The sequence below is a fragment of the Pipistrellus hanaki genome (genome assembly GCF_964339955.1).
Source record: "Pipistrellus hanaki genome assembly, chromosome: 5".
NCBI classification, from domain to species: Eukaryota; Metazoa; Chordata; class Mammalia; order Chiroptera; family Vespertilionidae; genus Pipistrellus; species Pipistrellus hanaki.
Genome location: NC_140507.1, coordinates 2311022 through 2332887, shown reverse-complemented (window position 1 = coordinate 2332887; position 21866 = coordinate 2311022). Strand labels below are relative to the sequence as shown.

General features: G+C 56.4%; 1 protein-coding gene across 2 annotated transcripts in view; it reads right to left on the bottom strand.

Annotated features, from left to right (window-relative positions):
- The window catches only part of CYTH3 (cytohesin 3), a 36415-nt gene extending 16111 nt beyond the window's left edge, over nt 1-20304 (bottom strand). For both annotated transcript variants that reach the window (XM_084886190.1, XM_084886191.1), the window contains exon 1: nt 20142-20304. In XM_084886190.1, coding sequence (XP_084742316.1) covers nt 20142-20181 — 40 coding nt within the window. In that variant the 5' untranslated portion in view covers nt 20182-20304. The remainder of the gene's footprint in view (nt 1-20141) is intronic.
- Between the last annotated feature and the right edge of the window lie 1562 nt (nt 20305-21866).

Sequence of the window (21866 nt, the reverse complement as noted above, 5' to 3'; positions counted from 1 at the left end):
AGCTGTCCCCGAGGCCTGACCGCCGGCTCGGGGGCTGGGCGCCGTCCTGGGCTCCATCCCCGGTGTGGCGAGCCCACCCGTTCTGCTCTCACATCAGTGTTTCTCCCTCCCCTCCCTCTGAAAACCAAAAACACATTAAAAAGTAAAGTCGTTTGGGGCCACGTTAAGAGGCCCTCATCTTTGCGGGTCTGTCTGTCTAATCACGAAAAGGTGGAGGTGGACTGGATTTCGGCAGCCAGATCCCCACTCGGTTGGCTGACTCAGACGCTCCGATGTGGGAAGGGTCAGTGGGCAGCGGTGTGAAAGGTGCCGCTGCCCTCACCCAAGATGGCCTCGAGGCGCCGTCCCGTTACCTGGCCTCTGCCGCCGGCCCGTCACCCCGTCCAGCTCAGAGGCGGCTCCGGGGCCGGGCCGCAGGCGGGCACATCTGGAAAGGAAGCCGCTGTCCTGCCTCCAGCGCACTCCATTCGGACACACGCCCGGACGCTCCTCCGGGCACAGGCCTGGCGCCGCGGCCAGCTCTGCGGACCCTCAGCCCAGTGGGGGGCGGGGAGGAGGGGGCGCGGGGGGGGGCGCCGGGCTGGAAAGGAGGCTTTGTGAGGGAAGAACCAGCCCGCGGCTGTGTGGGAGAGTGGGCTCTGGGGTCAGGCCATGCTGGCAGCAGACTCCCCCCAAACGACCTTAGAAATAAAAATGAACAGTTTTAGAGCGAGGAGAGAGGGCAGAGGACTTCTCATCCACATCCAGCTGGCTCAACTTTAACATTTAGCTTCCAGGAGCCATGCTGCTCCCTGCAGAGAAGCCCGACACCCCCACCTACCCTCACTCCCCCTCCCCGCCAGCCGGAGCCACGGAAGGAGCCCTCCCCTCAGAGGGCGGCGTTAGGAATGTGAGCCCGCCCTTCCCTCTGGACGTGCCCCTTCCACTGCCGGCTTCCCTTCGTCCTGTGGCGGGAGGAAGCGCCCAAATCCGTGGTCAGCAAACTGCGGCTCGTGATCCACGTGGGGCTCTTTGGCCCCTTGAGTGTGGCTCTTCCACAAAATACCACGGCCTGGGCGAGTGTATGTGGAAGAAGTGGCGTTAGAAGAAGTTTCAGTTTAAAAAATGTGGCTCTCCAAAGAAATGTCAATCGTTGTCCTGTTGATAGTGGGCTCTGCTGACTGATGAGTTTGCCGACTGCGGTCCCAAGTTCTGGTGTCGCTGAGGACGCAGGGAGGAAACACGGGCCTGAGCGGCCGTGCAGCCGTGAGAGCCTGCAGCCGCGTGGACACCCGGAGCCCAAGCCGCCCAGGTGGCGCCCAGCTGCCGGGCACAGGATGGAGCGGAAGAGCAGGAGGGAACGCGAACCAGCCGGAGAGCACGGGAAGCGGGAGGAAACGTGGTCAGTAAAGTGGATGAGAAGTCCTTTGCCCTCTCTCCTCGCTCTAAAACCGCTCATTTTTATTTCTAAGGCCATGTGGAGGGAGTCTGCTGCCAGCCTGGCCTGACCCCGGTGATTCAGGTGGCAGAGCAGTGACATCGCGTTTTAAACACACCCCACACACTAAGAGGTTCTGCTTTTAAACAGACAGGGCTGCCAAGCAGACCCCAGGAAAAGGCGGGGGTCCCCAGCTCCGCTCCACCTTACAGGCCTAAGGACGTTACTTTTGCTCCGTGAGCCTCAGTTTCCTCATCCGTACCCACCCGGCTCAGGAGGCCTCGAGTCGTGGCTGCAGAAGCCAGGCCCCGGGGCTGAGCACAGCCGGTCTGCCTGCTGAGCTTGGGGACACGGGCTGGGTCTCCCCACAAGAGGGAGTCCAGGGACTGAGAACCAGTCTCTACTGGCCCTCCTGCTTCCCGCCCTCTGCTTCCTCTTCCCCCATGCTGTCCCCGCCACTGCCGAGCCACCCCGAGCACAGAGACACAGAGCCACCCTGACAAAGAGACACAGAGCCACCCGAGCACAGAGACACAGAGCCACCCTGACAAAGAGACACAGAGCCACCCGAGCACAGAGACAGACACAGAGCCACCAGGAGCACTGAGACACAGAGCCACCCTGACAAAGAGACACAGAGCCACCAGGAGCACTGAGACACTGAACCCCGGGCACACACCGGGAGCCCCGTCTGTGGATGGGCCCTGCCATCAGGAGGCAGAGGAGCCGTCAGCCTGTGCAGTGAGCACCTGCCCTGGCTCCGACCACGTGTGACACACAAACAGGCAGTGAGAACCCTCTGCCAGTGCCCGTCCCAGCAGGCCCGGCGGGGACAGCACAGTGGCAGCCATGGGCCCCTCCAGCCTGGTCCTGAGGCCTGGCTGTGGCCTGGCTCTGGCTGCCCAGCTTCCTTTGGCTTTGGTGGTTTTCTGGGCGTGGCTCTAGGCTCTCCTGGGGTTCTGTAACCCCATATCTTGCCAATAAAGGCTAATATGCTTAAATCAGCCAGAGTCACACTCCGTGGCCGGACGTCAGGTGCCAGCCGTGGGCGGTGGAGCGGGCACCTTGACGCCCACCTGCCTGGCCACCAGCTCCCCTCTCACCGGAAACCACTCTCCACCGTCTGCCCCACTTCCCTCGCCCGCCGCTCCGGCCCAGGAGCCCTCCCCCCGGTTCCTTAAACCTGCTGCACCTCAAGTCCTGCCCAGCACCCACTCTCTCCCTTTACGCCTGCTGGGTGCCACACCTTCACGTCTCACCGAGGGGCCCACGGCAGCATCGCCCCTGCTGCCACTCGGCTCCACCAGCACAGCCCATCCCGGTGTGTCTGAGCACTGCTCACTGTATCCCCTTCTCCCCTCACGGCTGGTCCCGCGCGAGCCAGGACCCGTCTCCTCACACAGCGAGGTGGACCGCCTCGGAACCAGGAGGCCACGGCTCGGTCCCAGTCCGGACACGTCCCGGGCTGTGGCCTCCATCCCCAGTGCGCGGCGTGCAGGAGGCAGCTGATCCATGATTCTCTCATCACTGATGTTTCTATCCCTCGTCCCTCCTCTCTCTGAAATCAGTGAAGACGTATTTTTAAAAACAAAGGAATAACCATTAGTGTGATTATTCAATTCTTTGTTAAAGCCTTTCATCCTGAAGGTGCTCAGCCTCGGCTCTACTACCTCCTGGCCATGGTGCAGCCACGTCCCACCCACCCTGCCCCTCCTTCTCAGTAACTACCCCTTCCCCCCACCACCCCAGTATTCCCCTCGCTGACTGGCTGGCAGTCGGTACTTTCTTTATTCTTGAAATTTAACATTTTCACCAGCAACAGTTGTCTTTCCCACTGACTTCATCTAACACAGAATGAGCCTTCCAACGGGTGGGATACTCTCCCTCCCATCTATCCCTGCTTCTGTCTCCTCCTCCCATCTATCCCTGCTTCTGTCCCCTCCCATCTATCCCTGCTTCTGTCCCCTCCCATCTATCCCTGCTTCTGTCCCCTCCCATCTATCCCTGCTTCTATCCCCTCCGCCCATCTATCCCTGCTTCTGTCCCCTCCCATCTATCCCTGCTTCTGTCCCCTCCTCCCATCTATCTCTGGTCTGTGATCACCGCCTGCCCGTGAGGCTTCACTTCGGGATGAAAAGTCAGGGAACCGGCCTTGGGCTGAAAAGCCCCAAGAAGCCAGAGGAGAAAGCTTTATGTGGGGTTCACACCACAGAGCCCCAACCCACAAGAAGGGAAGGGACAGGAGAGAAGCCTCGGCACAGTGGTCCCATGACAGACGGCAACTGCCCCGCGTCCACGCGTGTCCACATGCTGTCTGAGCAGAGTGCCTCCTGCTCTTCCTCCATCTGTCACAGCGGCCGGCGCCTGTTTACTCCAAAGCTGGGGAAACCCTCTCCTCCGGGGACCCCATGCACGGCCTGGGCACAGCGCGGGGATCAGCTCTGAACCACGATCGGCCTTCAGAGAGGGTGGCTGTGCCCGCGCTATAAACTGGGGGTTTGACAGCAGGGACCGCCTCATTCCTCCAGGACAGGGACTCCCCGTGCAAACCTGGAAGCTCCCTCCGCCGCCGCCGGCTCAGAGAAGTCAGCTGGCAGGGAGGGCCTCGGCGCTGGGGCCTGCGGGCGCCTCCAGAAGCAGTGACCCCACCGCACAGCCGGCGGGAAAGAGCGCCCTCGTTCCACAAGGGCGGGGGGGGGGGGCCTGCCAGACACTCGTGAGCTGGGGCTGGGGGTGTCCGAGGCCGGGGTGGCAGCCCTGCCAGCCAGCATCTCCGATGCAGCCACGGGAGGCCCTGGGCAGAGGCTCGGTGGCTTCCTGGCCCGGGACACGGTAAATAAGCGCCATTTCAAGCTGCTGCAAAAAGGAGAAAAGAAGACGGCACGCAGCCACAAACCCAGCCGCGTGGCCGCAGAGAGTGGCTGCCCACCGAGTCCCGCCGGGAAGCCCACCCGGCACAGCCTGAGGACAGCTGCGAGCTGCACGCCTCTCCCGGCCGCGGCTCCCAGCACCAAACAGGAAGTCTGGCTACAATTAGGCGAAATCTGAGAAACCTGACCTCCCGGCAGAAAAACCAAAAACAAAATGTCCGAGACGCACAGATGTGAGAACCACCGGCCCCACGATAGTGACATGCACGGCCGAGGCTGGGGGCCGGCCTCCACCTGCTGCGGGCTGGTGTGCCGCCCGGAGGCAGAGCTGGCCAAGCCTCGCCCGGACGGCACCGCCGGGGTTCGGCTGGAGGAACCGCTGGTCCTGCTCGGCTCACTCTCTGGCAAACGCCGGGTCCGGATCCGAGCGCGCTCAGCCCGGGCTGTGGCCCAGGCCGCGGCCACCTGTGTGCACGCAGGAGCCATGAGGACAGGTCCACCAGGAGGGTCGGGTCCTGGGGTCCTCCCCACAGAGGCTGTTTCTGCGGGTCCCGGGGCCACATGCACAACGTGCTCACAGGGGAAAAGCGCACGCCCACCAGGCCAGTCCGAGCACAGTGAGCGCTTCGGGTGGAACCTCTCAGGTCTGCCAGGGCGGCTCCCGGCCTGCCCCCGCCGCCCGAATGCTTCCATGGGGTGTCACTCCTTTCCCACCCTGCCCTTTCCTCCCGGACTGTCATACAATGAGCTGGCTAGGACCGTCCCCGGATGTGCTAGCAGCCACCAGCAGTTACAGCTGGAGCCTGTCCCGGAGTTTGAAATGCCTGGGCCAATGGGGAGGCGGGTGCGGGCAGAGAGGCGGGCTCATTCCTGGGAGACTTAGGCTGGTCCCCCCCGCCGGCTGCTGGCGCTGGCAGCCACGTAGCTCCCCTGTATTGTGTAAATAGTTCGTCTCCCACATTTCCAGCACCGGAGTTCACATCTTTACGGAGCCAGTGCCAAACGCTAAAATAAGCCCTCCCGCACGAAGCCAGACCGCTGACCACCTCCATGTGGGGCCGGGCGGCGCCTCTGCTCCAGTGCGCCCACGCACCCGACCCGCTGACACCCGAGCCGCCCCGTCACTCCTTTGGGTCCCAATCAAACCCACATTTACCAAAGAACAAGAAAAATGCATGGAACTCCCACTTTTAACCTATTCATAAAAAATTTAAGCTCTAGCCAGTTTGGCTCAGTGGATAGAGCATCGGCCTGCAGACTGAAAGGTCCTGGGTTCGATTCCAGTCAAGGGCACATGCCCGGGTTGCGGGCTCGATCCCCAGTAAGGGGCGTGCAGGAGGCAGTCAATCAATGGTTCTCTCTCTCCCCCTCTCCCTCTCCCTCGCTCTCTGAAATCACTAAAAACGTATTTTTAAAAACTTAAAATGGCATTAAGTAAACAAAGCACTTCCCTTTCCTGTTTTTACATGCCATCTAGACGGCAGGAGGCCAATCATATTAGGCAGCAAGCACGGACGGCTCTTCAGAGTCACTGTCACCATGAAAAAGTCTTTTAAAGGCTCCGGAGACATAACTAAATGCAAGATGTTTACCTGATCGCAGGCTAGACAGGTAGGAAAAACAGCTACTACAGGCATCTTGAGGACAGGGGGGAAGCAGTGTTTGGACTACAAATGTGAAATGCAAACAGAACCCCTGCTGGTTTTCTAAGTGTGGGAATGACTGTGGTAAGGGGGAAAAGTCTTTAGGAGACGGGAGTTAAGTATTTAGGGATAAATGTTACGATGTATGTAACTTACTTTCAACTGGTTCAGAAAAGAAAAGAAAAATTGTAGGCCTGGCCAGGTAGCTCAGTAGGTTAGAGCATCATCCCGATACTCCAAGGTTGCGGGTTTGGCCCTCGCAGTCAGGGCACATAAAAGAAGCAACCGATGAATGTGTAAGTGAGTGAAACAACAAATAGATCTCTCTCTCTCTCTCTCTCTCTCTCAAATTAGTAAATTAAAAATTGTTTGTTTTTCCAAACAGCCAAAGTGAGAAAACAAAGAAACAACCCCCAAATAAAAGAAGTAGCGAATTCTCCAGAAGAGATAAATGAAGCAGAGAGAAGCAATTTATCTGAAACAGTTCAGAGTAATGATGTTAAAAATGCTCAACAGCATGAAAAAAGATATAGTAACTATGAAGAAAGAACAGTCTGAGCTAAAGAATGACAAGGCACAAATAAGGTACACATTGGAAGGAATACACAGCAGATTAGGGGAAGCTGAGGATCGAATCAGTGAATTAGAAGACAGTTGAAAATATCACTCAATTAGAGAACCAAAAAGAAAAAACAATTTAAAAAAATAGGAGGACAGCTTACGGGAGTGTGGGACAATGTGAAACATAACAGTAGAGAACAGCAGGCATGCCAGAAGAGGCTGAAAGGGAGGATAGAGAAGGTGTTTGAAGAAATAATGGCAGAAAACTTCCCTAACCTGGTAAAGGAATTAGTCACACAAGGTGAGGAGGCACAGAGAACCCCAAACAAGAAGAACCCAAACAGACCCACGCCCAGACACATCATAATTAAAGACAAAGAGAGAACCTTAATGACAGCAAGAGAAAACTATTACCAACAAAGGAGTCTCCATAAGGCTGACACCTGCTTTCTCATCAGAAACGCTACAGGCCAGAGGGAACGGCATGAAGTACTCACGGTAATGGAAAGCAAGGATCTGAGACCAAGAGTACTATTCCCAGCAAGGCTATCATTCAAAACAGATGGTCAAATAAAGAGCTTCCCAGACCAAAAAGGCTAAAAGAGTTCATCACCACCAAGCCTACATTACAAGAAATGCTAAAGGGACTGCTGAGAAGAAGAAACAGAGAGAGAAGCCTAGCCATACAGAATTAAAATGGCTATAAATAAGCACCTCTCAATAATAACCCCAAATGTAAATGGATTAAGTGCTCCAATCAAAAGGTGTAGGGTAGCTGAATGGATACAAAAACATGACCCAACTGTATGCTGTCTATAAGAGACCCACCTCAGAACAAAATGAGAGGGAAGGGATGGGAAAATTTTCCATGCAAATGGAAAAGAAAAAAAATCTGGAGTACTCATACCCAACAAAATAGATTTTTAAAGCATCATGCTAAGTGAAGCAAGCCAGTCGGAGAAAGATAAATATCATATGATCTCACTCACTTGTGAACTATAATGAACATAAGCTGATGAACAAAAATAGAGCCACAGGGAAAAAATATTCTAGAATCTAATAGAAGTAATCCTGTTATTTGTAGATCTTTAATATTTCCTACAACTTTTGTGATGTCATACTATGTTGGTCACAGTTTTGATAATATTATATTAAGTCCTTTTATTCTTGAAATATTAATGTTTATTGCATGTAATATTATTATATGTAAGATCATTTTTCTTGAATAATTGGTGTTGACTGCATGTAACATCATATTTAAAACCATTTTTCTTGAAATAAAAAAAGCAAAAAAATTGTTTTTAACTATAATCTGTCTGAGAGAGAGAGAAAGCGAATGTGGTAAAATGTTAGCAGTGATGAGTTAGGTTAAAGATATACATGTATTCATTGCACCTTCTTTCAACTTTCCTGGAGACTTGAAATTTTGAACGCGCAGAGCTGGGGGAGAAAGGGTGCAGGGCTCACAGTGCCGACCCCGTAGCTCCTGAGCCCCAGTACGACGGTCCCGCCGGCTGCTCTGCGCAGCGGAGGAGGACGAAGGGCCACTCACGGGGGACAGGGCTCGCTGCTGACCCATGTTCGGATTTTTGGTAAATTATTAAGTAATCCCATGTGGGGTTTTTCATGTCCATTTTACATACGAGGAGCCTGACACTAAGGAGATCCAGTATCCGCACAAGGACTCGGGCTGGAAGTGCCCGGAGCTGCACATATTTACTTAAAAAATGTCAACAACAAATAATGGTCGGTCCGATGTTTAAACAAACCTCCGTCAGTACACAGAGAGCAGAGACACGGGCCCGGAACAAACCACGCGCCCTCGGGACTGTGTCCCCACCGGCCTGGGGCCACCGAGACCTCCTGCAGCGGCTGATGGACTGCGTCCCGCCCCCACCCCCCGGCCTGGGGCCACCGAGACCTCCTGCAGCGGCTGACCCGACAGCAAACAGGCACGGACTCTGACATCTCTCTGCCCACACCCTGGGCCCGGGCCTCCGTCCCAGGACCCCGATTCTCTGGGAAGGGGTGGCTGTGTGGTTCACTCTGCGTGACTCATCCCAACGACGCCGGCCTCAAGGAGCATCCGCCCAGAACAAGAAAGACAGCCCTAGTCCAGATCCCAATGAACGGATGAAAGTATCGGTCTAGGGAGGGAGGAAAGGAGGGAAGGAGGGAGAGAGGAAAGGAAGGAGGGAGGGAGGGAGGTAAAGGAAGGAAAAGGAGGGAGGGAAGGAAGGGAGGACATGTCTAGGGACCAGGAAAAAGGAGCTTCAAAGAAACAGGCAGAATCGTCTCATCAGTTCACAGCCACCCTAAGAGACAGGCTCCCTGACTAGCACTTGGGAAGAGGAGAGTTAGGGTTACCACCCAAGCTTAGCCTTTTGATCCTTTTAGCCACTGGCAGTTGGAATGGCCTTGACTATCAGCAGCTTCAGAACTTTAATTCAGGAAACTCCCTGTCACCAGCCTCACCGTGTCTCCCGATGGCGGAAGCTGAAGCCACGCTGACCGGTCGGAAAGCCTGGCCTTCCATCCAGAGGGAGGCAGCGGGTGAGGCGGTGGCTGAGACCTCTCTCCAGAGGGGCCTTTCCCTCCCTCACACCCGCACAGGCAGCCGGCCCTGGGGAGTGAGACTTCTAATGCGGAGCAAGCCCGAGCCCTTCTGACACCGTCCTCATCATCTCCACCTGCAGGCCAGTCCGCTCTTGGCGAGATCACCATGCCTGCAGGGAAGACAGGCAGAATGGCAGCCCAGACCCCTCCAGAAAGGGGGGGAGGGGGAGCTGGAGGCGGCGAGGAGAGCTTAAATCCCACAACCAGACGTCTAAGACTGAGCGCAGCAGAGCCCGAGGGAAATGTCTGTTTATGCTCTTTCCAGATTAAAAAAATTTAGTCATGTCCGGCCAAATCACTGGGCATCTGTGAGGCAGAGCTGCGAGGGTGCCAACCGGGTGTGGGCCCCCCACCCCGCCCGGACGCCTCCTCTGTCTGCCACCACCAGCGGGCAGTGCCCCCAGAAGGGCTAATGAGCAAGGTTCTGAGTCAGGACCAGCCTGACCCCAGGGAGGAGGGCGGAGGCAGCGGGCACCCACGCTCTTGTGAAACAGAAACGCCAGGCAGCCCGATGTCTCCAGCATCACTGCTCCGAGTGAGAGCGGCGCCTCAGAAAGACTCCGCTCTGGGGACGCCAGGACCCTGTGATCCGGGGAACGGGCTCCTCTGCCGTGAGCCGATGAAAGCCTCATTTCCTCTCCGCTCCCAGGAGCGGGACACTGAGTCAGGCTCAGCCATGTCCTCCCACACGGGCTGCGGGCTCGGCGTGTGAACCGGCCCCACATGTGAAAGCCACGGCCATGGCCAGTTTCCCACACTTCCAGCACAAACAGAAGGAATTCATTCTGTCTCGATTCAAAAAAATTTTAATCTAATTACTGAAACTTGGGGGGGGGGGGCCTTCTTGATCATTTTATTTCCTCTCTGCTAAAAACTGAAAGGAAGTCCTTTCTTCCAACAGAATATTAAAAGGCCAACATCGTGCTTTCAAGGACAGCGTCTTAAAAACGTGTTAAAAGTACATGTACTCGTAAGGAACTGCTGAATGAACCTATTAGCGGGTTTGTAAGCATGTGAAAATATATTTTGTCTTATTCAAAGTAGGAGAAAGTGTTAACCTCAAAAAGAAAATGGAACCTAACTCAGTTCTTTACAGTAACTCTCCCCCCCACACACACACACACACGTGGGCAGAAGCAGGCTGGAATCCCAGGGCGTCCGTTGTGGGGCAGCAGGCTGGCCCGCAGGTCCCCGGCTTCAGACTAGCTTTCTTTTCTTTTTTCTTTCTTTATTTTTTAAAATATTTTATTGATTTTTCACAGAGAGGAAGAGAGAGGGATAGAGAGTTAGAAACATCGATGAGAGAGAATCATCGATCAGCTGCCTCTTGCACACCCCCTACTGGGGATGTGCCCGCAACCAAGGTACATGCCCTTGACCGGAATCGAACCCGGGACCTTTCAGTCCGCAGGCCAACGCTCTATCCACTGAGCCAAACCGGTTTCGGCCAGGCTGGCTTTCTGACCCTCCCAGTCCACACGGCCGCGGTGACTTCGGAGCGGGTAAAGCCACAGCAACCAGCGACCGGCAGGACCACAGAGGGCTCCGTGGCTCCCGTGGCTCCAGGCGGCGGGTCCGGCTGAGGGGTGAGGATAAAGCCGGCGGGGTCCAGCCGGAAGCTGCTGGTCCCCGGCACAGGAGCCTCTGCCGGCCTCGTAAACAAGGAGGCATTCACTGTCCTGGCCACAGGAAGTGCGGAGACAGGCGGGCTCCTGGGTGGGTGACGGACGGCTCAGCCACTGGGCTGAGGACCCAGCTGGTCCCGCTCAGCCTGGAGCCGGGCTGCCAGACCCGAGGGTCACTGTGGGTGTCAGCGGGCTCCCCAACAGGCCCAGCCACGCCTGTCACACGGAGAGGGACCGTCTGCCTTGTCTGTTTTTCTAGGAAGGAAGGCACCTTTCCCGGAAGAACCCTGCAAACGGCCCTCAAGCTCGCTGGCTAGATCTGGGCTACACACTCCTCCCACTGGAGACCAGGGGTGCTGAGGTGCCCTCCCCGGGAGTGGGCGTCTGTATGAGCCGGCATCAGGGCTCTTCACAGGGACGGGGAGGGGGGGTCGTGTTTAGGGGCAGATGCAGCCCCGACATGGCCCACACTGCACCGCCGCGGGCAGCAGGGGGGACACCGGGCCATCAAGCCTTCCCCCCAAAATATCTAGATCCCGTTTTATGGTTTAAAATCAAGGGCTGACATTTAAATGTTACATTTTGTAGAAAAGAAAACAATTTTTAATGTTTTTTTTTTAACTACCAGCCACCCTAGCACTTAATTTAATTACAGAAACAGCTAGTTACTGCTTTAATGAACCCTCACATTATCAAATTGTGGCTTTAAAAAGAACCTCTAGAATGTACAATAATAAATGCAACCCAGATGTTCACTGACAAATGAAAACAAGACTGTTTTTACTTCATAGCAACCAAACAGGTCAGCCCGTTTCCGCCTCCAGAGAATCCTCCGTGGACCAGACTCCACACGGGGAGCATGTGTTCCACATGGATCTGTCCACACGAGAAGGAAGCTCTGCCGTCCAAGACAAACGGAGAACGTTACGTGTTCCCAGGGAAGTGGGTCTGAGGCTGCAGCCAGCCCCCGCCCGCACGGAGCCAAACATCTGGATGAAGGCTGGAGAAGAGATCGCTAATTACCCAGATATTGGGAAATGCTTCTCAACCATCATTAAAATGTCCCGTTTTTATAGCTCAGTTACAGGACTAAGCTTTTTGAGAAGAGGACAGAAATTAAAAATAGCTCTGCCGAGCGCTCCAGAGGGGCGGGCTGTCCCCTCCGAGCAGGGGTCCGGTGGCTTATGGAGAACCGTCAGCTCAAAGACCTGCCCTGCGGAGGTGAGTTACAGGCTCTTCCCCCAACCCGAGCGCTCAGGTGAGCCTTTCTAAGGTTACGTACGGCTGGAAGATCCTCATCGAAAGCAAACACTGTCCCCTGCCAAACTGTAAGGCACCGCAGAACCGCATGCCTGCTCTGTTCTGTCTATGGGGCATCGACAGGGGCTCTAAAAGTGTCCAAGCTTAACTTCACAAATCAGGATGGGGGCCACGTATTTTCTTTTCTTTCTTTTTTTATTGACTTTTTTACAGAGAGGAAGGGAGAGGGATAGAGAGTTAGAAACATCGATGTGAGAGAATCATCGATCAGCTGCCTCTTGCACACCCCCCACTGGGGATGTGCCCGCAACCAAGGTACATGTCCCTGACCGGAATCGAACCCCGGACCTTTCAGTCCGCAGGCTGCCGCTCTATCCACTGAGCCAAACCGGTTTCAGCTGTATTTTCTTTTCTCAATCTTCACCCGAGGACACGCTGAGAGGAACACCCATCGGTTGCCTTTCCTGCACCTTACGCTTCCCAACTGGCGACCAAACCCGAAAGCCAGGTATGGGCCCTGACTGGGAATCGAACCAGCAACCCTTCGGCACACGGGATGGTGCTCAACCAGCTGAGCCACTCGGGCCGGGCACACCCATGTGCTTTCTGCTCTCACTTAAATGAGCTACTATTTCCCCCCGATTTCAAAGTATTTTTAAACAGCTGTTAGAAAACGTTGGTAAAACCTACTTTCTCACTTCATTTTGCTTCCAAAGTTTCAGTAGTCCTAGTCCACACTCGATAAGCCTGCTTCCTGAAGGCTCTGCCAGGCACTTGCTCACACTAAGCTCTCTCCCCGAGTTCCTCACACTGAGTATGAGAGTGGTGTGTGAGTGAGAGTGAGAGTGAGAGTGAGTGTGTGTGTGAGTGAGAGTGAGAGTGTGTGTGAGTGTGTGAGTTTGAGTGTGAGTGTGTGTGTGAGTGTGTGAGTGAGAGTGTGTGAGTAAGAGTGAGAGTGTGAGTGTGAGTGAGAGTGTGAGTCAGAGGGCTCCCGGTGCAGACAGGTGTGGGGGGCCAGGGTCCCAGAAAGGTGAGCCCCATCACCGGAGCCCTCTCCTCCTCAACACACGTGCCGATCCGCAGCAGAGATGGCAGCTCAGAAAGCTGAGCGCCGACAAGTGGCGGGGAGTCTGAGCGGCAGCAGAGTGCACGGCAGTCCTCGGGGGCGGGGGGGGGGGGGGGGGGGGGGGCGGGCACAGAAATTAGAGTTGGCAGGCTGCCAAGCAGAAGAGGCCCCAGAGACACCTTGGCTTTGAGCTGGGACCCCCGGAGAGCCACACCTAGGAGAAGGGTAAGCCAGAAGGAACCCGACCCTCACAATTTTAAAGTGATAGTTCCCTATTTAGCGGCCTGCCAGAAGGCTCTCTAAGGAAGACAGCAGGGCCTCAAATTCTCTCTCCAAACTTCCATACACACTGTGACAATTTAATTAAAGCTTAGCAGGCACCCAGCCAATGTTGCTCAGTAGTTGTTGAGCACTGGCCCATGAACCAAGAGGTCACTGGTTCAATTCCCAGTCTGGGCACATGCCCGGGTTTCAGGCTCCATGCCCAGGTTGCAGTTTCTCTCTCGTCGCTGTTTTTATCTCTCTGTCCCTCTCCCTTCCACTCTGCCTAAAATAAATTTGAAAAACATTAAAAAAAAAAAAAAAAAAGCAGCAGCAGCTTGACAGCAATCTAGAATCAAGATAATATGAATGAAAACCAAGGGTAAAATAGATAATAGAATAGGTAAGCATCAGACAGACTTTACAATAACTGTGATTAATAAATTGGTTGTCAAGATAAAAATTTTCAGCAGAAAAGAATTAAGAAAACTGAAAAAGACAGTAAGTGAAATTAGGAACGTAGCCACGGGTCTGACAGCGATGAGAGAGCTGGAGAGAAGGTTAATAACTGGAACATGGGCCGGCGGAGAACAGAGCGATGGAGGCAGGAGTCTGAGGACAGGACGTGATGAGGAGCGAGTCCACGGAGGAGAATGGTAAGGAATGTGGCCAAAGTGACAGAAGGAGAGAGAATGACCAAGGGGACTCCAGGTCTAATGCCAGAGCAAGTCTCGTCACGGTGCTGCCCACGGAAGAGCCAGCACCAGCCGATCCCCAGCAGGACAGGCTCAGAGGAAACCACGCCTGGACACGCCACAGGAACATGGTGGAAAGCCACAGGCACAATGTCCTCAAAAGAACAAGACAGCCCTGGCCGGTGTAGCTCAGTGGACAGAGCTTCCGCCCGAGGACTCAAGGGTCCTGCATCCATTCCGGTCCAGGGCGCACACCTTGGTTGCAGGGTTCCCCGGCCCTGGTCAGGGCACGTGCCGGAGGTAACCAATCTATGTGTCTCTCTCACATCGATGTTTCTCTCTGTCTCTCCCTCCCCCTTCCACTCTCTAAAAATCAATGGAAAAATATCCTCAGGTGAGGATTAACCAAAAAAAAATAAAAATTGCTTTAAAAAACACACACACATGACATATAGCTGATTTCTCAACAGAAACGGAAGCCGGAAGCCAAAGAAATGATATGTCAGAGCACCTACCACCGCACACCCAGGGAAAATACCCTTCAAAAGTGAGGACAGAACAAGGGCATCTTGGCAAAAGCACAAGTGGGCCCCCGGCTGGCCTCCTCCTCCCCTCCAGCACCGCCTACGCAGACGCAGCCAGAAACCTGGACACCCTCATCCCTGCAGGCCCCTCACCTCCAGCCTCCAAGCTGTCGCGTCCATTTGATTCTCCAAAAATACATCTCGCCGCCGCCCGTAAAGCAATGCAAATTAAAACAGCACATCACTTCTCACTCGGGAGGCAACGCCAAGAGCGGTTAGCATGCTGAGGATGCTTCGAGGAGGAAGCAATCTGTCCGTATCTAGGGAAACGGAAAGCAAACCTGGAACCCACCCCCTCGAGGCTGGAGGCAGGCCGCAGACGAGCTTTCACGCCTCCAGGAAGCCAAAGGAAACGAGGCTGAGGCTCACCTCACTGTCTGTGACAGCAGCGCATGGCCAACACTCAAGTCCAACACAGGGCAAGGGCAGCAGAACCTCCCAGTAGTTACAAGGAATAAACAGCATCTACGACGCTCAGCTGAACCCCAGCACCTGCTTCCGCCCTGGTGAGCCCAGGTCCTCTCATCCCCTCCTCCAACCACTGTCCACTCAGCGGCCAGGAACTCTTCATAAAGAGGCTGCATGCACAGTGGCTGAGAATACGCCTCCGAGGCCCAAAGGCCTGGGTTCGAATCTCAGCTCCCCCACCTGCCGGCTGGGAAATTGGAAGCAGGTCACTTGGCTTCCCTATGCCTGGTGTTCCACTTTTTTCTGTCAACAGCAAGAACCTAAGAGCGTTACTTTGAAGAGTGAACAGGTTAAAATCTGTAAAGCACACAGAACGGAACCCAACACGGAGAGCAGGATGTAAATATTAGCTACGGTCACTGAAAGGTAATCAAATGCATTCTCCAGCTGGAGACCCTCCTTCTCACTGAAACCACCTGTTGTGGCCCCAGGCCTGGCCCCCTCCACCTCATTCCATGCTCAGGCCACACAAAGCTTCAAGCCTCTGACACAGGCACTCCCCCCAGCCCAGTGCTACCCTCGGCCCGGCACTACACCCTTTAGGCTGCACCAGAGAGCCTCCACAGGCTTCGCTGGCCCCGGCTGTGCCCACATTCTCCTGCCCCCCAGGCCCACCACCCTCACTCTCCCCTCGGTCCCACAGGGTCCCTTCAGCACGCTTTGCACGACCTGCAGGTATTTTCCACCTTCCCTGTCTGTCTCCCATCTACACAGAAGCTCCACCTGCACAGGCGATCCCCCTGCCCTGTCCACAACGGGCCGTGCCGCGCCCAGGACCGCGGTGGTGGGCGCTGTCAATGCTGAGGGAGCAAACCGCCGGGAAAGAACGCTCCAAGCTGGCTCTCCAAGCGCTGCCAGGGCGCTCTGCGGACCTTCGAGAGAACCGTGGGGATCCGTCTCCTACGCACGGCTGAAACCACAGGCCTGTCTCTATAACTTCCCACCGGTCTGTGGGGGAAGTAAAGGCAGACTGCAGCTTCTTTTTATTTAAAAGCACTTAGAGCGTACAGCGAGAAGCTTCCTCTGCACCTGCGTGCCCACCTGCCCGGTGCCCATCACCCTGCCCAGCAGGTAACCCCGTTACTGGTTCCTGGTATACCTTTCCCGGGAATTTGCATGCACTTCCTCTCTCCGCTCAGAAAGACAATGGACATTTCCCTACGCTTTGCTTGTCACTCTGCCTAACAGTCCACGCCGAGCTCCTGGCTCCTCCCCACGCCGCTCCCACCTGCCCGCGCACAGGGAGGGCTACTGGCCGGCTTCCTGAGGGGCCCTCCAGCGCTGTCCGCCTGCACTGTCACCAGCGAGGCAGGGAGCAGTCTCGCACCCGGACAAATATGCTTGCAGGTTCCATTCCCAGACCTGAGATGGCTGGGCCAAAGGACTGACACACCTGCCACTTTAAAAGGCGCTGCCCAATGCCCCTTATTGATGGGGTTCACCCAGAGAACCCGGGCTCTCCCTCCTCCAGCCCCAGGCCAGCGGGCTGAGGGGCTGGGCGGTGCTGCCTGCAGGGCGGGCCCCTCCCCGGGGGGAGGCAGCCGTGGGTCGTGGGTCGGAGCCAGCAGGACCCAGGCCGGGACCCAGGCCGGCGCTGCCTCCTCAAAAGCTGGGACTGATTTGCGCTCCCAGGGCCAGCAGATGCTTCCAGGCCGGGGGCTATCGCTTGCCTGACAGGTGAAACCCGGCCCCCAACCTCGTGGTAATTTATTCTGTCGAGTGAGGCTGAGCATCTTCGCAGTGAGGCACAGTACTCCTCATCTACAGACTGCGTGGGGCGGGCGGAGGGGGGACTGAGAGCAAAGCCAGCTAAGTTCTTCACCTCCTCGGCCGCCATGGAACATTCAGGAACGTCCATCAGACAGATTCCCGGACGGAGCATCGTGATGCTGGCAACGAGCCCGAGTGGCCAGTCACCTGCCGGGGAGGGGCACAGCTCCCGGGCCGTTTTAGGAAAACCGAATGGCACCACGCCCTGGAGGAGCGGCCATACCTTAACTGTAAGCAACAATGTGTTCCTGTAATCTCATCCCCCCGCTTCCTCCCTGGCACCGCCTCCGCCATTCATGCCACCCTCCCTCTCCTTATCGCACTCCCAAAGAACAAATAATAACGCGCCGGACCAAACCTACGTTATGAACACGCATCTAGGAGTCGTTTTTAAACAGTCTTTACCCCACAGCACAGCAGCAGAGCGGGTTTTCAGGTTATCTGCCGCCCCTGCTGTAGCTGCCGGAATAGATTATTTGCCCCGTCTGTAAACACCCTGGCGACTTCCCTAAACAGCGCCGTACTGTTACTCTGAAATGCACCCCAAGAAGTGGTGCTCCACAGGGCTGGCAATGACTGCATGGCCTTTCTGAAGGCCGTACTTTATTTCTTAAAACATGGATTTTAAAGCAAAGCATTTTTTAGAAATATAAATGGTAGTAATAACTAAAGAAATGGAAAGAAGTGTGTTAATCTCAAACCCTCCAGTAATCAAGAGTTATTTCTGAGCACAACTAATCCATACAATAATCACTTATTCAAAACCTACTTATCCCAAGACTATCCCAAACCTATCTTTAAGTGTCTTCCATAATGCAAGGAAGAAAGAGGCCAATACTCCGTACCGGTAGAGGTTAGGGGCTGTTTTCCAGGCCCTAGCATGTTGCCTGCCATCTTAGTAGACAATCAATAAGTTACCTGTTCGTTCTGGACTGTTCCATGAGGTGGATTAAATCACACATTTAAATAATCAGACCCTTTTCTACTGCAGGGAACATTTTTTATAAGTTCTTTCGTTCAAATTTCAAAGTAATACACATCCTTCAGAAGCTTGAATACAAAAATTAAGTAAATAAAACATAGTATCACCATTTTTACACTGTTTAGACCATAACATACAAAACTGCTTTATTTTTTAAAATATACATTTTATTGATTTTTTATAGAGAGGAAGAGAGAGGGATAGTTAGCTATATCGATGAGAGAGAAACATCGATCAGCTTCCTCCTGCACACCTCCCACCGAGGATGTGCCCGCAACAAAGGCACATGCCCTTGACCAGATTCGAACCTGGGACCCTTGAGTCCGCAGGCCGACGCTCTATCCACTGAGCCAAACCGGTTAGGGCAAACTGCTTTATTTGTTAATGGTTGTAAAATAATTCATCCAATAAACGTCCCACAATCTACCTCACTGTCTCCTACTGGCAATGCTGCTTCCAATTTTCTGCTGTTAGCGCGCAATGCACATCTCCACACAGGAAGTACTTCTTCTGAATTCCAAGATCGTATTCCCAGAGGAGATACGAACGCCCAAAGACAGTCTTCAGGCTTTTGATACTGATCGCCACCCTTTGTTACAGGACTAAGGCCGATAAACTTCTGGGCCCACCGGCTCACTTTTCTCCATCTTTAAACCTCCTTTTCCTTCCAAGCCTCTGTCTTCCTTGACTCACTCAGAGCCAGAAAGATCTCCGAACAGAACTGCCGGCAGGGAACAGAGTCTGCTTAGTATAACGTGGTCAAAGCTAGCAACCAAGTCCGGGCCAGGTGGGCACTAGCAGTACCAAGGGGTCGCTTTGTAAAGGATGTGCCTGTCTCACCTCCGTGCTGTACACCTGACACAAACACACAATGCTAAATACCAACCAGAATTGGAAAATAAAAACGGAGAGGTACATCACATCATGTTTTAAGCTTGGGAGCCAGTGACATGTTTTTATTCTGGAATCCGGATCCCCAGGAGGCGGTGCCACCACCCAGGTCACACACACGCACACTCCTCAGCCTTCCCCAGCCAAGGCTGACTGAGGACTGGCCGCAGGACCTGAGACCGAGCACATTAACAAATAAAACTTCATACGTTTTTTAAAAAGAAAAGAAATATAATAAAAAATTTTTAAGAAAGTGTTTGTCCAACATCACAAAACTTTTTTAAAATCTATAAACAGCACTAAAAGTCACCCTAACACACACACACACACACACACACACACACACACACACCCCAAAGGCACCAGCCAGCGGGTTGCTTGGCCTCCCAGGCCCATCGCTTCCCTCCCGGTGTGTCCCCTCCTCAGCGGGGCCGCGGGGCCTGGTCCCGCCCCGGGGGCAGCCCGGCGGGAGGGCTCCGTCCCGGCGCTCCGGCCCCCAGCCGCCCCCGCGGCCCCCGCGCCCTCCTCCCCGCGGCCCCGCCGCCCTCCTCCCCGCGGGCCGCGGGCGCCGGGCCCGCCCCCGGAGGCAGGAGGCCCGGCCGCCGGACCGGCCGCGCACCGGGCCGGGCGGAGACGCCGGCGGCCGGGCCTGTAATTAGGGTTTGTCCGAACGCCCCCTCACCACAAGGGCGCCGGGCCGGTCTGCCTCCCCGTGGGGCCCTCCGGTAGCCCTGCGGGGGGACCCCTGTGCCCCCAAACAGGGACCCCCACCCGGCACCGTGGCCTCTTTAAGGCGAAGCTCGCCTCGGGACACCCGTCCTCCGTGTCCCCCGTGACTCACAGCGAACGCGGAGGAGACGGGGAGCCGGCGGGGGGTCCCCGCTCCGGACTCGGGCTCCGCTGACTCGGCCGCGGGTCCCGCTTCCTACGAGGCGAGCGCCCGCCCGCCCGCCGCCTCGGACCTCCCGCCCCGGCGACTGTCAGGGCTCCCAGCCCCGTCCCGCGCCCGCCCGCCGGCACCCCGAGGTCCCCCCAAACTTTCCGCCCCCCACGCGGGATCGGGCTCCGCGCCCCACGCGGGATCGGGCTCCGGGCGCCCGGCGGGGCTCCGAGGGCGGGGACGCCCTTGTGACAGGAGGCGGGGAGGTCGCCCCGAGGCGCCCGGCCCGCGGGGAGGGACCCCGAGCCCGGCCCCCGACCCCGGCTGCTCCCGCCGGCGACCCCGCCCGGCCCTCCCGGAGCCCGGACCCTCCTCCGCTCGTCGCCCGGCCCGGAGCGCCGCGGGCCCGGGCGGTCGCCAGCCGGCACCCGCGCTGCCGGGACGGACCCCGTCCCCCCCGGCGCTCTGGGGCCCGCGACCCCCGACCTCGGACCCGCGCGCCCGCGAGCCCCACCCAGGCCTCCAGTCAGCCGGCCACGCCTCCGGACTCACCGCCGCCCTCGCCGCCGCCGCCGCCGCCGTCTTCGTCCATCTTGAGGCCGCTCCCGCTGCCCGCGAGCCCGGGGCCGGCGCGGAGGGGCGGCGGGCGGGGGCCGCGGGGCAGGCGGGCGGCGGGCTCCAGCAGCGCGCGGCCGGGTCGCGGCCGGACTCCTCCCGCCGGGCGGGGCGCTCGCGCTGGGCGCCGCCGTCACGTGACGCGCAGGCCCCGCCCCTCGGGCGCGGTGGGCGGGGCCTCGCCGCGCGGCCACGCCCTGCCCTCCCGGTCCCGGCGGGCGTCGCGGAGACGCGCCCCCTGAAGACCAGCCGGGCGCCCGCGCGTGGGCACCTGCCCGTCCCGCGCCCGGGAGCGGCCTGGGCCGGCCGCGGGGGCCGGACACGGGGCGCCCACGCTGCACCCCGCGGCGGCCTGGGGTCCTCCTCGCACGTGCGCTCCGGAGGAAAGGTCCAGGCGCGCGCGTCCTCCAAAGTCAGGCCTTCCTCCTGCGGCTCCGATTTGTTTTCGGGGCCATCCCAGCCCCGCCGCCCGCGGAGAGATGATGGAGGCGCTGCTCTGCGGCGAGGAGCGCGCTTTCAGATGGACACGGGGAAAGGCTCTCTAACGAGCGGCATCACGGGGCCCCGCCCGGCGCCCCGGCTCCGCAGGCGCCGGCCTGTGTGGCCTCAGATGCCCTCGCAGCTTCCCTCCCGGCTCCCTTGGGAAGCTGCCAGCTGCCCGGATTGTGGTGCAGAAGGAGCTCTGAGTTCAGTGGGCGCAGGCCTCCCGGACAGAAGGCCTCGGCTCACCCCTGATCCCCGTCTGCCGTGAACCCCCCGTCTCCCCGCACAGCCCGCTTCCGGCAGCTCCCGCCAGCCCAGCCTTTTTGTTCTCTCTGCTTGAACTAAATTGCATTAAAGAAAAGAAAACACTGTAATGGAGGAGCTAATTCATCTCTAACATAATTTTCCAGCAACTGTTTCGTATTTACCAGTGGCCCAGGGAGTGGGAGGATCCTGCTGTCCTTCATCAAAGCGGACAGTTTTCACCTTTTTGTCCGGGGTTGTGGGATGATTCCCAAGAAGCCAGTGTCCTGATAATCCCAAGAATTAAAACTGCCCAGCTTCTGAACACCCCCCCCCCACACACACACACACACACACTTCGCGTGCAGATAAGGTGTTTGGCAGTTTATGTGACAAGCAGGCAACTGAAAATGGGTCTGAGCTTGGGGAGATGGAGGGTTGAGATGTGGCTCCCTGGTCTGATTCCGTCAGATTGGTAGTCTTGGAGATAGCGCTGTGCTTACTGAGAAAAACGATAGCAGGCGTGGACCTTGTGGCAGCTGCGTGTATCGGAAACAGCGCTCTCGCCAACTGACAGCCCCGGCCAGGGCAGAACTCGATGCTGTGAGACTGGAGCTTCGATACTGTGGATTATAAATGCTTTTCAATGTCGGTTCCTAATTCTTTAGGATGTGATCCATTGGTGCCTCTCTCAGAGTTTGAGTCTGAAAATTGCTTAGTTTCCATCAGAAGAAAGCACAGCCCAGTGATTTGTAGACAGAATGTGGTATTATCCCCACAGCTAGCCCTGAGCTTCCATTTCGACAAAGCCTGCAAACATGTTGGGAGAACAGGGCATTCAGTGCCATGTCTGCACTCAAGTGGAGAAATGGAAGACCTCAAAACCTTCACTCCTCCAGTGAATTAATATCTAATGGAAAAGTCACCTCATTGGCT